This window comes from Furipterus horrens, unplaced genomic scaffold (assembly GCF_987537825.1).
Source record: "Furipterus horrens unplaced genomic scaffold, mFurHor1.1.pri manual_scaffold_6, whole genome shotgun sequence".
NCBI classification, from domain to species: domain Eukaryota; kingdom Metazoa; phylum Chordata; class Mammalia; order Chiroptera; family Furipteridae; genus Furipterus; species Furipterus horrens.
This window is the reverse complement of record NW_028327176.1, coordinates 176221033-176235185: the sequence shown is the minus strand read 5'-3', so window position 1 is coordinate 176235185 and position 14153 is coordinate 176221033. Positions and strand designations below refer to the sequence as shown.

General features: G+C 37.5%; 1 protein-coding gene across 2 annotated transcripts in view; it reads right to left on the bottom strand.

The window, feature by feature from the left end:
- Nucleotides 1-14153, bottom strand: part of AIG1 (androgen induced 1) — a 224912-nt gene that overhangs the window by 138094 nt on the left and 72665 nt on the right. For both annotated transcript variants that reach the window (XM_090279925.1, XM_090279926.1), the window contains exon 3: nucleotides 7692-7793. In XM_090279925.1, the coding sequence (XP_090136051.1) occupies nucleotides 7692-7793 (102 nt within the window). The remainder of the gene's footprint in view (nucleotides 1-7691; nucleotides 7794-14153) is intronic.

The window sequence follows — 14153 nt, the reverse complement described above, 5'->3', positions numbered from 1 at the left end:
TTCTTCTCCTTCTGGTAATCTCATCATGCATGTATCACACCTTTGAATTTGTCCCACAGTCCTTGGGTATTCTGTTCTGCTTTTTTTCAGTTTTTGTTCTCTTTACTTTTCAGTTTTCTGAGGACTTTCCCAATATATCCTCTCGCTCAGTGATTTTGGCTGTGGTTGGCTTCCCCTCAGGGCAGACCTTGCTAAGAACAGGATACTACAGGGTATTGGGACAACTGTAATAGCATAATCAATAAAATATACCTTAAAAACAGGTTGCTTTTCCCCTCCTGATGATGGAAGCAGGAGGGGATTTTTTTCAGATATTTACTGTGGGGACCTAGTCAAGTTCATGGGAGTAAATCGCACAATATCGTGGGGACCCCTAAGACTGGGTCTCTCTAGAATTTTGACCTCCCAGATTTTCCCACTCTGAGCCTCCAGCAATCCATCAATTACAGCTCAGTTGTCCGTATTCTGGTACCAGTTCCCACCGGTTCCCATGGTAGTTTCTGCTTATGAATCTCTGCTTCAGTAAGTTGTTATTCTTTATATATGCCTACCTGTCTCTCCAATCTTGGGGCCAGCAGTTTTCACCATGTCTTCCTGTCTCTTAAGGATATAAGAAGAGCTGTTGATTTTTCAGTCTGTTCCGCCTTTAATTTGTTAGGATAAAGATGTAACTTCTAAGCTTCTCACGTGTGAAACCGGAAAACCCTTTTGGTCTCTCTATCTCAAAAATTCTTCAAAGGTTTCTCAAACACCAGTTTAAAAAGATACATGTTCTCCAATTTATAATACTTCTGGTTGGAATAATAAGCAATAAAATCGGTAACAGCTAACATTGAATAATCTAAAGCTGTTACTGATGTAAATAGCATAATCAAATCTTCATGTCAAAATTTAGATCAGCAAACTCTGACAGAAGAACTGGACTTGGTGGAACTAATGATCACAAATAAAAATGCACAAGGGAAGAAGCTATGATCAGTAAAATCGAGTATGAAAAAAGCTTACACCCAAGAACAGTGTGCTGCATTGCTGAAAGTGTCTGCTTCACTGTGGATTAACTCCTTGTTCCCAGGTCTTTGGGGTCTTATTTGTTTTTTCTTTGGGAGCTCCACTGGGAGTCTTAGAAAGAGGTTCCCAAGAAATTTATGACCTCTGTTCTAGTTTAACTTTTATTTTTAAAAATTTCCAGATATCTTCTAGCTACTTTAGAATATATTGGGAAAACTGAGAAAGTTCAAGTTTTTTGTTTTTTAATGGAATGGTTACAATGGTCTTCTTTCAACTAACAGATTATTTTATAAAATATTCACTCTCAGGGTGGCACAGGTTCCCTGGGCACTGAAGGACATAATCTGTGTACCCCAGAATTGGAAATTCACAGAAAGAATAATGTCAAATCTGAGTTTCTACAAAACCAATGATCATACAAGCAGCATTTAACGCATTTCTTTTCTGGGAAAGACAGATGTACAAAAACTTCAGTAATTATCAAATGTCAAAATAATACTGAACAGAATAAATAGTGCCCTAAAGTAAGGTTCTCTTGAGGATCAGTTACATATAACAAAAACAACTGACAAATCAAGCATGAAGAGAGGTGGGATTTATTTTTTTCCTCTCCTTATAAGTTGTATGGGGAATGAACAACTTCTGCTGTGATTATGAGAATATCTAGGTCATGTATGCTTAAAGAGCTGTGGTAATAATAATAATATCCTAACCTTCCACAGTACTATGCATTCTCAAAGCACTTCATAAACATTTAATTAGGTCTTCAATAAACAGAGATACTGCCTTGTTTTCTTTTTTCCTGTTATAGTGTTAATGAGAGTCTGTGATCATACTGGAGTTTAAATATTTATTTATTTACCTATTGCTTTAATGTATATTTACTCCATTGGCAATGTTTTAAAACTATAATCAGCAGAAGAGAAAGGTTCAGGGTTCTATTTTCACAACCCAAACAATAGTGCTTCTCCTTGTCAGAGTGAACATAGCCTGTCGGGAACTATTCTGTTGGCTTGTGGAGTTCTTTTCCTACTTACTTTCCTTCACTTCAAATGTGCCATTTCTATCTTCTAAAATTACAAGTGTCTTTTTCATCCTATAACCACCCAGTGCCTAGCAGGGTGTTTTGCATATCATAGGTATTCAAAAAATGTTTGCTAGATTGAATTAGATCAAAGTGCAGCACTACGCTCCACCCCCATGTTGCAGCTGTGTGGAATCCCCACGCAACTGTCCATGACCTTTCTCATTACATTTTGGAACCTGATTCATTTGTTGATATCACCTGTTTTTCTTCTGTCTGGTCATCACTGGGCTGAGGGTAGAAAGGTGGAAGAAGGCTATAAATGTAAACCTGAGATTCTTCCATGTTTCAAAAGCAAATGCACAAACATCTTTTTTATCATTGACTCTTAGTGAATGCCTTATAGCCGTCATGTACTTTTTGAATTGTGGGGGATGCAACGATAAATAGGTCTTCAAGGATAGATAGTTTTTGATTTTGGACACTGAACCGATTCCTTTTAAGTTTGCTATATTTATATGTTTATAGTTCAATTGTAGTAAATTTTTAAAAAATTTTGTTATTATTTTCATGGAGCCTGGAGATAACTTAGTGGTTCACACCAATGATGTGTTACTGTTCTAACTCATCTATTTAACCATTTCCTCTTCTCTTCTGCAAATAAATTCTAGGATTATTTGCTGAGAAAAAGAGAGCGTGGAAAGGGAGTGATAGAATACTTGCCTTTAGTTATACTCCTGTCTAACTTCTGGCAATTTTATTGTATGTCATAATGAAAACCCTGTGGATGTCAGAGTCTGTGAGTTTTCCTTTGTGCTTGTTTTCTGACTAATTTTGTGCTGGGAAGTTTAAATGCTGCAAATTCAAGACTGACTTAATAATGTCTTCTGAACTGGTGTCATGTTAGACTTATAAACTGCATCTGGTTTTTTGGTTCAGGGTTCCAGGTCCCCAGAAATTATGTTCAGGCTCTACTAAGTATAGGGTACGTTCTCTCTAGGAATTCATGTAGTTATAAAAATTTAAATATGCAGGCCTAGTGGGTCAAAGATCATTTACAGAAATATTTAGAGGTTACATATTAAGTAAAGTATTTTTTAAAATGTTCTATCACCCTACCTTGTTATATATATTTTCATAAAGCAAAATAGAATAATAGAACAGGAGCGACAGCTTTACCTAAGACTCAGAGGCAAACAAACACAGGAGCCTGTCAAGATGAGAAGACAGAGAAGTATGGCCCAAAAGGGGGAATAGATCAAGGTTCCAGTGGGAGAACTAAGTGATGAAGAGGTAACCAACCTAAAAAACGAGATGGCCAGCCTAACAGACACAGAGTTCAAAACACTGGTGATAAAGATGCTCACAGGCTTGACAGATGTGCTTAAGTACAGTAAACACATAAGGGAAGAAGTAAAGGCTATGCTAAATGAAAGGAGGGAAAATCCACATAAAACCAATGGTGAAGGGAAAGAAACCAGGGTTCAAATCAATCATTTGGAACATAAGGAAGAAAAAAACAGTCAACCAGTGCAGAATAAGAAAAGAAGAATTGAAAAAAATGAGGAGAGACTTAGGAACCTCTGGGACAACTTTAAACAAGCCAACATCCAAACCATAGGGGTGCCAGAAGGAGAGGAAGAAGAGCAAAAAATTGAAAACTTAAATGAGAAAATAATGAAGAAAAACTCTCCAAATTTGGCAAAGGAAATAGAAATACAAGTCCAGGAAGCACAGAGAGTCCTAAACAAGCTAGACCCAAGGAGGACCACGCCAAGACACATAATTAAAATGCCAAAGGTTCAAGATAAAGAGAGAACCTTAAAAGCAGCAAGAGAAAAGCTGAGACTTCCCTACAAAGGGGTGCCTATAAGGCTATCACCTGATTTCTCAAAAGAAACTTTGCAGGCAAGAAAGGACTGGCAAGAAGTATTCAATGTGATGAAAAGCAAGGACACACAACCAAGAATACTCTAGCCAGCAAAGCTATCATTTAGAATGGAAAGGCAGATAAAGTGCTTCCCAGACAAGGTGAAGCTAAAGGAACTCATCATCACCAAACTATTATTATATGAAATGTCAAAGGGACTTACTTAAGAAAAAGAAGATCAAAATTATGAACACTAAAATGACAACAAACTCACAACTATCGACAACTGAATCTAAAAAATAAACAAAATTCAACTAAAGCAAACCAGAATAGGAACAGTATCATAGGTATAGAGATCATTTGGAGGGTTATCAGCTGGGAGGGGGATGGGAGAGAAATAGGGAAATGGTGCAGGGATTAAGAAGCATAATCGGTTGGTACAAAATAGACAGGGGGAAGTGAAGAATGACATAGGAAAGGGTGAAGCCAAAGATCTTATATGCACGACCCATGGACATGAACTAAGGGGAGTGGAATTGCTAGAGGGAAGAAGTGTACTGGGCAGAGGGGAGCAAAAGGGGAAAAATTGGTACTACTGTAACAACATAATCAATAAAATACACTTAAAAAAAAAGAATTCTAGGGACCACATATGACACAAGCTAAAGGAACATTATTAGGCTTTGTGTCATTCAAAATGATCCCTATCCAAGAAGGCAGTCTCCAACAGCCAGAGATAACAATAGTGGGTCCTGGAGGCAGAAGCTAAGAGGCCCCATATGGCCAGGAGGCTGAAAGGCATCATTCTATCATGGAAGCTGTAGTCTAAAAACACCAATGTTCCCTTCAAGAAACCCACAAAGGACCCTGCAACAGAGGCCACAGCTTTAACATGTCTGCCAGGCACAGGATGCACCAAGCGTGCATGCAGTAACATTAGTCAACGAGGAACTTTCTTAGCTTCCTTTTTCATCCTCCTTCCCTTCATACCAACCCCACAGGGATTAAAATTAGCATCTAGCAGCAGGGTGACAATTGAGTGATAAAGAGAATGAAGACTGCTAATACTGGTTTTTCAGATAACCAGAAGCCTTCCTGAAGACTGACCCTAGCTGGCAGAGGAATGGGAAGGCAAATTATCTTGAATAAAGGTGAAAATGCCAATTGATATATGTGACTGAACACTTTAATGTACTGAAATAATGAGATTGTGTTTGCATCAAGGGATTCTATACCTTCTAAACGTGACTAGAAATCTACGGGATCTTCATCAAGCTTTCATCCAGTGACAAGGGAAAAATATCCCTCTCTGTACAAGTTGAAATAGACAATGAAAGACAAATAAACTAGCTTTTCACTGGAAAAAAACCCAAAAAACAGAAAAATATGTGTATGAATAGTAAAATAAAGACAAATTGACTTAAGTTACAAATATAAATATAAATGATTTAGTATAGTATAAATATTTCAAAGTTTTACTTTCTTGCCTTCATATCAATAAATTCATAAAATTTGTTGTTATAAAGAAAATTTTTACAAAATGTGAACTCTACGGATAGCATTACTCTAAGCTAAATCTAACTAATTTAACATAAAGTATAATTATAATCAAAGTGTACAAAATTTAAATGTTTTCATCAAAATATGAAATTAAAATAATTATAAATTATTTTTCTATTTTTAAAATTAAATATTCAAAATCGTCTATTAAAATTCAAAGCAAACACAAATTGTAGTTAATTATTATTGAACTTTCGAATAAAATTTAAACAAAGCTGAAATCACTTATTTAATTTTTTTATATTTCACAAATATTACACATTTTATAAAAATTTAATCATTCATAATCCCAGCATTTAGTGTTCATATTTTAATTGCCAATCAATAACCAACATTGTTTTAGGCATATTGTATTTAAAATTTCATATGTACAAATTTAGAGTAATGTAAATTATTTAAAATTGCAAAATATTCCTCAGTGACCATATGCAACTTTTTATTTGTAACTCTTGGAACCATAAATTGAAATATGAAGAAAAGCAAGGACATTGTCATTTATCTGTACTAAGAGACAAAATTCACTGTGAAAGAAATCTATTGAGCTCATATTACCTGAGAGGATTTGACATGTTAATTAATTTATATCTTATCTTTCCTAAGTATTTGTGTCACTCAAATCCTCCTTGTATTTCTGTATAGTGTTTGCCTCTAAGAGTGAGAATTTTAACCCATCCAACTGAATCAAGGGAAAACGACGAGACCCATGCTAAAGTTCTAATGGCTGTATCCGTGCTCAAAAACCCATTTGTCGGAAACATTAAATACTGCCAAGATCTGCTAAGGTTGTAATTAATTCTCTGGCCCGAAGGTAATATTGTGCAATTGAGGGATCCAAATAGTCAAGGACTGTATTTCTATAGGATATGATGCATCAGTGGTACTCTGCTAAGGTCCTTCAGGTATCAGAAACTTTGTGAGCTTACGTTTCTTCATCTGTGAAAGGGATAATGTTTTCTCATCCATAATACCTGTGTGAAAATTAAATGATATAACTACTATAGAATGCCTAGTGCACAGCAGGTTCTCAAAACTAGTAGCTGTTAGTATTGACCAGCAAGGCATTATGGAAACTGGCATAATATTGAATTTATTCATCAACCTAATAAATACGTATTGATCCTACGATAAGCCAGGCAGCTTACAGAGCGCTTGGCATTTGCAGGCGCTGTTTTACCCTGGGGGATACAGATGTGTATAACAGAGATATGGAAGTGCTGTGCACGCACAAATGACCAAACCGCTAACTTGGCTTGGGGGAGTAAGGCAAAACTTCTTAGAGATGTCAGTTAAACTAGCAGGATAAGCAGGAGTTTCCCAGCAAAGAATGGAAGGTCATACAGGGAAGAGGACTGCTAAAACATAGTCATGAAAGAGCCTTCACTTTCAAGACATTATTTCCATTTCTTTGCTCCCCTATAATTTCTGTGATGGGTTGCCCCTTTTCACCAGGAGCACCCAGTGACAGTCTAAAAGTTGCTGTCACACACACACACACACACACACACACACACACAGCAGGTTTCTTACTTAAGACCAAAACTATACTCAATTCCAGAAGCAGAAAGGAAGATGATACACAATTTCTCTGCACAAAATATCTTTTCAAATCTTGTGAAGAGATGTGCAAACTACCCAAAGTACTTGATTTGAAACTTGGAAAGGTGACCTGATGGCTGACACATCAGAAAGAATTTGACAGCAAAAAGAAGACCTAACATCTGCATGCAGATATGCCTTGACAAGGATGCCACTCCTGAGGACACCTCCAATGCCCGCCTCCCAGGGAACAGAACAGCCCTGCTGCTCCTCTGGGGGAAATTCTCCAGGCACCAGACGCAGTTACTTCCCACACAATCGCACTGATGTGAGTGGAGGTGGAGCAGGGTGTGAATAGTTGTGCAGGTGAGAATCGATCCTCATGTTCCAAGAGTGGACAAGCCTTTCAATGGCACAAATTCATCCCAGAATGAGCTCGTTCCATTGTACTATCTAACACCGCTGATGCTTTGTATAACCTGTGGACTCATCTACTGCAGAGTTTTAATTGTGACTCAATTTCATGGGAAGGCTTTTTAAATCTACATTCAGTAGTCTTTTTTGGTTATAACTGCATTACAACCATCCAATATTTCACAGCTGTTTAGAACGAGTCAATGGAAAGCCTAAGTTAGAAAGTAGCACTTACTAGTTTTTTTAAATAAAGGTAATCATTTGTTTTAGTCAACTCACCATTCCGTGGTTCAGCCACCCTGGGACAAAATTATCAAGCAACTTCGGGTAAATCATCTCTCTGTCATAGGCATAAATGATCCAGAACACCGCCACAACGAACTGGAAGGGAAAAGAAATCCTTTATTTCAAATTCACCAACTGTCCACAACATACAATTTGTTAATTATCTATTGTTCAAAGTACCCCACAGAATCTGTAATCTATAATAAAAGACAAATCGGTAAACCAGCTAATGACCGGAAAGACAGTTCTAACTTCATGCCATTAGTGGTAATGGTCGGGGTCCCTCTTCTTTCCCTGATTTCTCAATTGTGTTCTCTCAGGCAGAGAGCTGTGTTTGTGAGAGAGAGAAACGGTCTGTCTGTTGTCTGCCTCAGCTCCCTCCCAGGGCTGACTGATGGTTTGATTCCTCTCAAGAGGGTTTAAAAGTTCACTGGTGGTTTTTGGACCCCATTCCCCACTGTACAGAGTCAGCATACATTCAAGAATCTGTAGCGGGTGTCCCTTTTCCTTGAATCCATCATGTGGTTTAAATTAATCTCAAGTTCCTATTTCACCACTAACAGCATTAAAATCCTTGCTGTAAAATGTCTCTAAGTCACATTGCGAGCAAATATATTAATTTCTATGGCCTAAGCGGGGGCCTTCGCTGCAGTGAGAAGTAGAGTGTGAGGGGCAAAGAAAGATTCCTAATTCTCTCGGAATAACCTACAAGTTCATCTGGGTTCCAGAGGCTGATTTTGACCCATCAGCAACATAATCATCAAAAGAGAGAAGAGTCCTGAATTTATTATCATCTTTCTTCAAATTAAGGATGAGAGAATACATTCAGATACAATAAAGAAATGAGTGGCCCAAGGTCTTAACCTTCAACATAGAATTTAAAAGAAAAAGTGAATGCTTTCGTAAATAGTCAATACATGTAGCACAAAAATGGGAACCATCCTAGAGGAAGGGATCAAAGTCTCTGCAGTTATGACTCAAATAATAAATACTACAAAATGATAAGTGCAGCATGAATATTCAATAGAAATAATTTTAATCTCATTTCTTATGTCATCTATGTCCCCACATTTTTATTAATGAAATTAATAAATATTATAATGCCATTTTTTTATGAAATCGCAGGTGGTTATAGCTCAAGGCTAGTAATCAGATGGGTTCCCAAGTTCTATTGCAAATATCTCAATTACAGCATGGGTTATCTTGCCTGAAAAAAAATCACTCTTAAAACCTAAGGTGTTATGAACATTTATTCTTTCATAAAACACACTGAATGATAATTACAATAGGCAAATGTAGATTACACACATAGTTTTAATATTACTGGGGTCCTCAGTTTTTTATCCTGCTTTTGGGTCAACTACTTTCACTCAGCTGATAAATGCACAAGATGAAAAAAGAAAAAAGTCTATTCTTAGCTTAAGGTTAACTATCATTAGGATTCTTCCAAGGAAAATGAGTAATTTTCTAATTATCCACAATTTTAGTTTATTCATTCCACTACAGACTTCAAATGTAGTGACTATCAGTGTCACCGCCCTTAGACCTGGGCCCCAAGCTTCACAGCCTTGCTAACAAGGTGTGTCCCATGGATCAGCAGCACCTGAGAGCCTGTGAGATGTGCAGAAGACCACCTCCCAACTGGTAAGGTCTGATCCTGCACTTTGATAAGAGCCTGAGGTCATTCGTATGCATATGAAGCTGTGAGGTGTGCTGCTTCCGCAGGCCCTACTCTAGCCACCTTGAGCCTCCTCCCTCACTATGGAATCAGGCGATGCCAGGGCCTAGTGGCTTGTCTACCCAGAGCCAGCACCCCTTCTCTTCTAGACTGCATCCCAGGAAACCAAGACCCTGGGCTTCCCTAATAGACACAAGTATGCCTCAGGGCCTGCGTGGGCCTCCTTCCTGGGTCTGATCCCAGAGGGCTGACTGTGAAGTGTATCCTTTGACCTGAGAGATGATTAAGAGACATCTGTTTCTGTAGGTAAGAACCAAAGTTTTACATTCGGTCTGGTGTGCGCATAGGCATTATGCCACTTCAATCCAGATGGAGCCACTGGTGGAAATTCCTTTACCTTTGCCATATAATGTAACCTAATCATGAGAGTGATATCTCATCATATTCACAGGCCCCTCCCACACTCAAGGGGAGGGAAGTATTGGAGCCTGCACAGTGGGTGTAATCGTGGGGCAATCTTAGGATTCTGTTTACCACATGCTCCCTCTCTGTTCTTCCCAAAACTGTTTTGGCTATTTTAAGTCCTTTGCATTTCCTACTAAGTTTTAGAATCTCAGCTGATTAATTTATAAAATTAAATATCCTGCTAGAATTATGATTATAACTATTGAAATAATATATTCAATTTGGGGAGGTATGACATCTTAACAATATTAAGTCTTATAACCCATGAACCTAATTTATGTCTCCATTTATTTAGTTCTTAAAATTCTCAATGTTTGTAGTTCTCAATATATAGATCTTGCACCTATCTTGTTAACTCTATCACTAAGCATTTGATTTTTTTAATGCTATTGTAGATAGCACTGACTTTCTTTTACATTTTTTGTTGATAGTATATAAAAACACAAATGATTTTTGTATGTTGACATTGTATCCTGTATCTTTGTTAAATTCACTTAATAGTTTGAATTATCTTATAAAGTATTTTCAAAGTATTTTAAAATATTTTATAAAGTATTTTAGATTTATACAAATCAAGATGTTTTTTTCTTCTTCCTTTACAAGTTGTATGCCTTTTATTGCTTTTCTTTTCTTATTGCACAACCTAGGACCTTCAGCACAATGTTCATTAGAGGTAATTAAGAATGAGTCTTCTTGCCTTCTTCCCTCTCTTTGGTAAAGTGTTAAGTCTTTCGACATTTAAGTTTAATCTTAGCTGCGGGATTTTCTTGCACATCTTTTATCAAGTTGAGGACTATCTCATCTATTGCTAAATTATGTATGTAATGAATGAGTACTGATTTTTTTCAGATAGCTTTGCTGCATATTTTGAGGTGATCATGTAGTTTTTCTCCTTTATTCTTTTAATATGATGAATTATATTTATTGATTTTTAGTGTTAAAGCAACTTTAAATTCCTAGTTGTTATGTATTGTAATTTTTATGTATTGTTGGATTCAACTTGCTGATATTTTGTTATGATATTTTTTCCACCTTTTTTTAAAAACAAATCTTATTTATTTATTTTTAGAAACAGGATAAGGGAGGGGGGAAGTGGGAGGGAAATGTCGATTGGTTGCCTCTCACACAACCTCAACCAGGGGCCTGGCCTGCAACCCATGAATGTGTCCTGATTGAGAATCGAATTGGTGACCTTTTCATTTGTGAATGACGCTTGGCCCACTGAGCCACACCAGCCAGGGCATATATTTTCCACCTTCATTCATAATGTTGATCTATAGTTAGTTTTCTTTTTTCATTATATCTTTTTCTAATTTTGATAACAGGATAATGCCATCCTCACAAGATAAATTGGGAAATGTTCCTTCCTCTCTTTTCTAAGGGACCTTGTGCAAGATTAATATTATTTCTGCCTTACCTATTTGATATACTTCTCTAGTGAAACCATCTGAACTTCTAGGTTTTCTTGTGAGATTTAACTATGAGTTCAATTTCTTTAATAGATATAGAACTTCCAGGTATTCTATTCTTCTTTAGTTTTAGTCATTTTTGCATTTTGTGGAATTTCTCCATTTCATCTACGTTTTTGAATTTATAAAGTTGTTCTTAATATTCTACTATGGAAATCAGCAAATATGACAGATCAGGCACCACCCCCCCCGGAGAACTGGTTGTTAATCATTTACCAGCACACCACTGATGGGAACTACTTTCTGTTAACCATAAATGATCATTCAGTGTGCCTACCACATGCAAAGAGCATTGTGGGATCAATACTTAATAGTGCAATTTGGTCAATCTCCTACCATATGTTGAGGGAATTATATGGGTTATTAAAAGTGAAGTGACTTTCAAGAACATGTTAGTCACCTTTCTTAGTGTAATACTAGAAGGTCAAGAGGCACAGCTAACTGAGTAATCAGCCTTCTAAACAATTCTTGAGATATAAACACAGCACAGGTGATAGTCTCTTGGCTTCCTGCACTGATATCCTTTTGATAGTATGGTCTCAGAAAACCCAAAATAAGCTTGAGCTCTACTACCAGGGCACGAAGATAAAATAAAAATAGGTGCTCTTGAACAGGCTAAGCGATAGTGAAACATTCCACTGTTGTGAAAAGCTCCTTCTCAGGCCAGGACCAATGGCCAGTTACTCCTCAGTGCACACCTGCTGCTTCTCAGCTGCCAGGCCAGGATACTGTACTTGAACTGGGAGTGAAAGGAGCACTGTCACTTTCCAGTCCTTCAAGTGTCCCAGACAAAAATACCTGTGTCACAGCAAGTCACTGAGCCCTCATTTGAACCCCTGGAACTGTGAGAAATGAAAGCTAAAGAAAACTGGATTCACCCTTTTTCTTTTATGTAAGGAGTCTCTCATATGGAGTCCAATAGAAGCTGAAGCTAATCAGCACTAGCCTACTGTAAAAAGAAGCTTCACTGGTCAGTGGGGAATATTTTGGAATTAAGTAAAACAGAATGCAAAGGATGTTGCAGAGAATAGTGCCAAGAAGGTGGTCAAAGGAAAAAGTTACTTATCATTGGTCTATAAAGCTACTTAGCATGCTATCAAATATCCACTGTTGAGAGAGGGAAGGAAAGAGAAAGAAGGAAAATAGGAAGAAATAAATGAAAATGTGTTTAAAGTCTATAGCGTCAACATGACATGATCCTATGAAACTGCTTTTCCTTTTAAAACAAATCTACCAGTACTCAGACTTTACTGAATACTGACTGGAAGAATTTAAATTTTGTTTTGGGAGTCTATGTGCTTGCAGATTTCCTATGTGTGATTTTTTCCCCCATTAATTCTTCCCATGGTCATAGAGTGATTGAGAGATAATATTGTACTTAGACATGTTCCCAGCTGTGATTTGTCTTACCAAACATACAGAGCATGAGAATAAGGTGTGTGTTCTGGACTGTTGGCTTTGTCTCAGATGGCCCCCATGCACAGAGCGACTGTGTCATTTTAACATGGCCCTTGTCTTGCCATTTTCCAGATTTAGGACATCCTGACTCAGCAAATGCTCCCCTCCTGGCTGACTTCCATCAGCCATACCCTCAAATTCAGAAACGCGTAGTGAAGCCTAGGGCTCTCTTAAATGTTATAGTGTCTTTTATTCCAGAGGACAGTTAGTTTCTAGTACTCATTCTCAGAAGTGTGACATGGAATTCCTCTGCTCATAATTATGAATAACATTACACTTTTAAAAAATTCTCACCGAGGATATTTTTACATCGCTTTAAGAGAGAGAGGAAGGGAGAGACAGAAACACCAGTGTGGGAGAGAAGCATCAATTGGTTCCTGGGCCAGAGATTGAACCCACAACCTAAGTATGTGCCCTGATGGGGAATCAAACCCACAACCGTTCGGTTATAAGATAATGCTCCAACCAACTGAGCCACACCAGCCAGGGCTGTACTTTTCATGCTATGCATTCTGCTCAAATTATCTTAAAACCAGAATCTCCATTTAGAGAGTTTCCAAAGCACATGTTAATGTTATATGCCTTTTTTCATGACGTTCAATTCTCATCTTTTTGGTAGAATTGATCATTTATCCATATTTATATACACTTAGATCCTTAATGATCTCTTCTGACTGAATAATAATGTGAGAATAAAAGCGCAACTCTTATAAGCGCCCATGTGAATTGGTGCTTGCCTTTCCTCCACCCTCAGTTTCTGTCATATTCTCTCTTGCTCGATAAGTTCCAAGTGGCAATTTGATTGTTCCTCAAACTCATTAAGCTCTTTCCTGCCTCAGGGCCATAGCATTTTCTCCTCTCTATGCCAGGAATCGTCTCCCCTCATTTTCCTGTGGCCGGATTCTCTGTTCCTTCAGCTTAAACATCACCTCTTCATAGAGGCCTCCCCAGTGACCCCATTGAGCCATTATTTTCTATCATAGACCCTGATTCTTTTTTTTTTTTTAAGGCTCTTTTTATTGTTATCCAATTGTTCATTGCCTGGCTCTTTTATCAGAAAGAGAAGGCTCAGAGAACGAGAACATGTCTGTCTTGTTCCATGCAATTTCTCCAATGCTGGGCATATAACATGTTTATGATAAAAATGTACTGAATAAATGAACAAAGCTATAATGCTACTTCTCCTCTGTGTCAGACCCCACATCTCCCATAGGAGAAAGTGCTCTTTTACACCTTCACTGTTCTTCCTCTTGACCTCAAATTTCTTTCTCTGTTCTCCCTACATTTTGTCCTCTCGTCAGTAAGGAAGATAGGCCCTTCATACACTCCTCTTTCTAAGGTTATTCTTCTAGTCCATCCCTTCTCAGACCTATGAGTTAGCTTCTC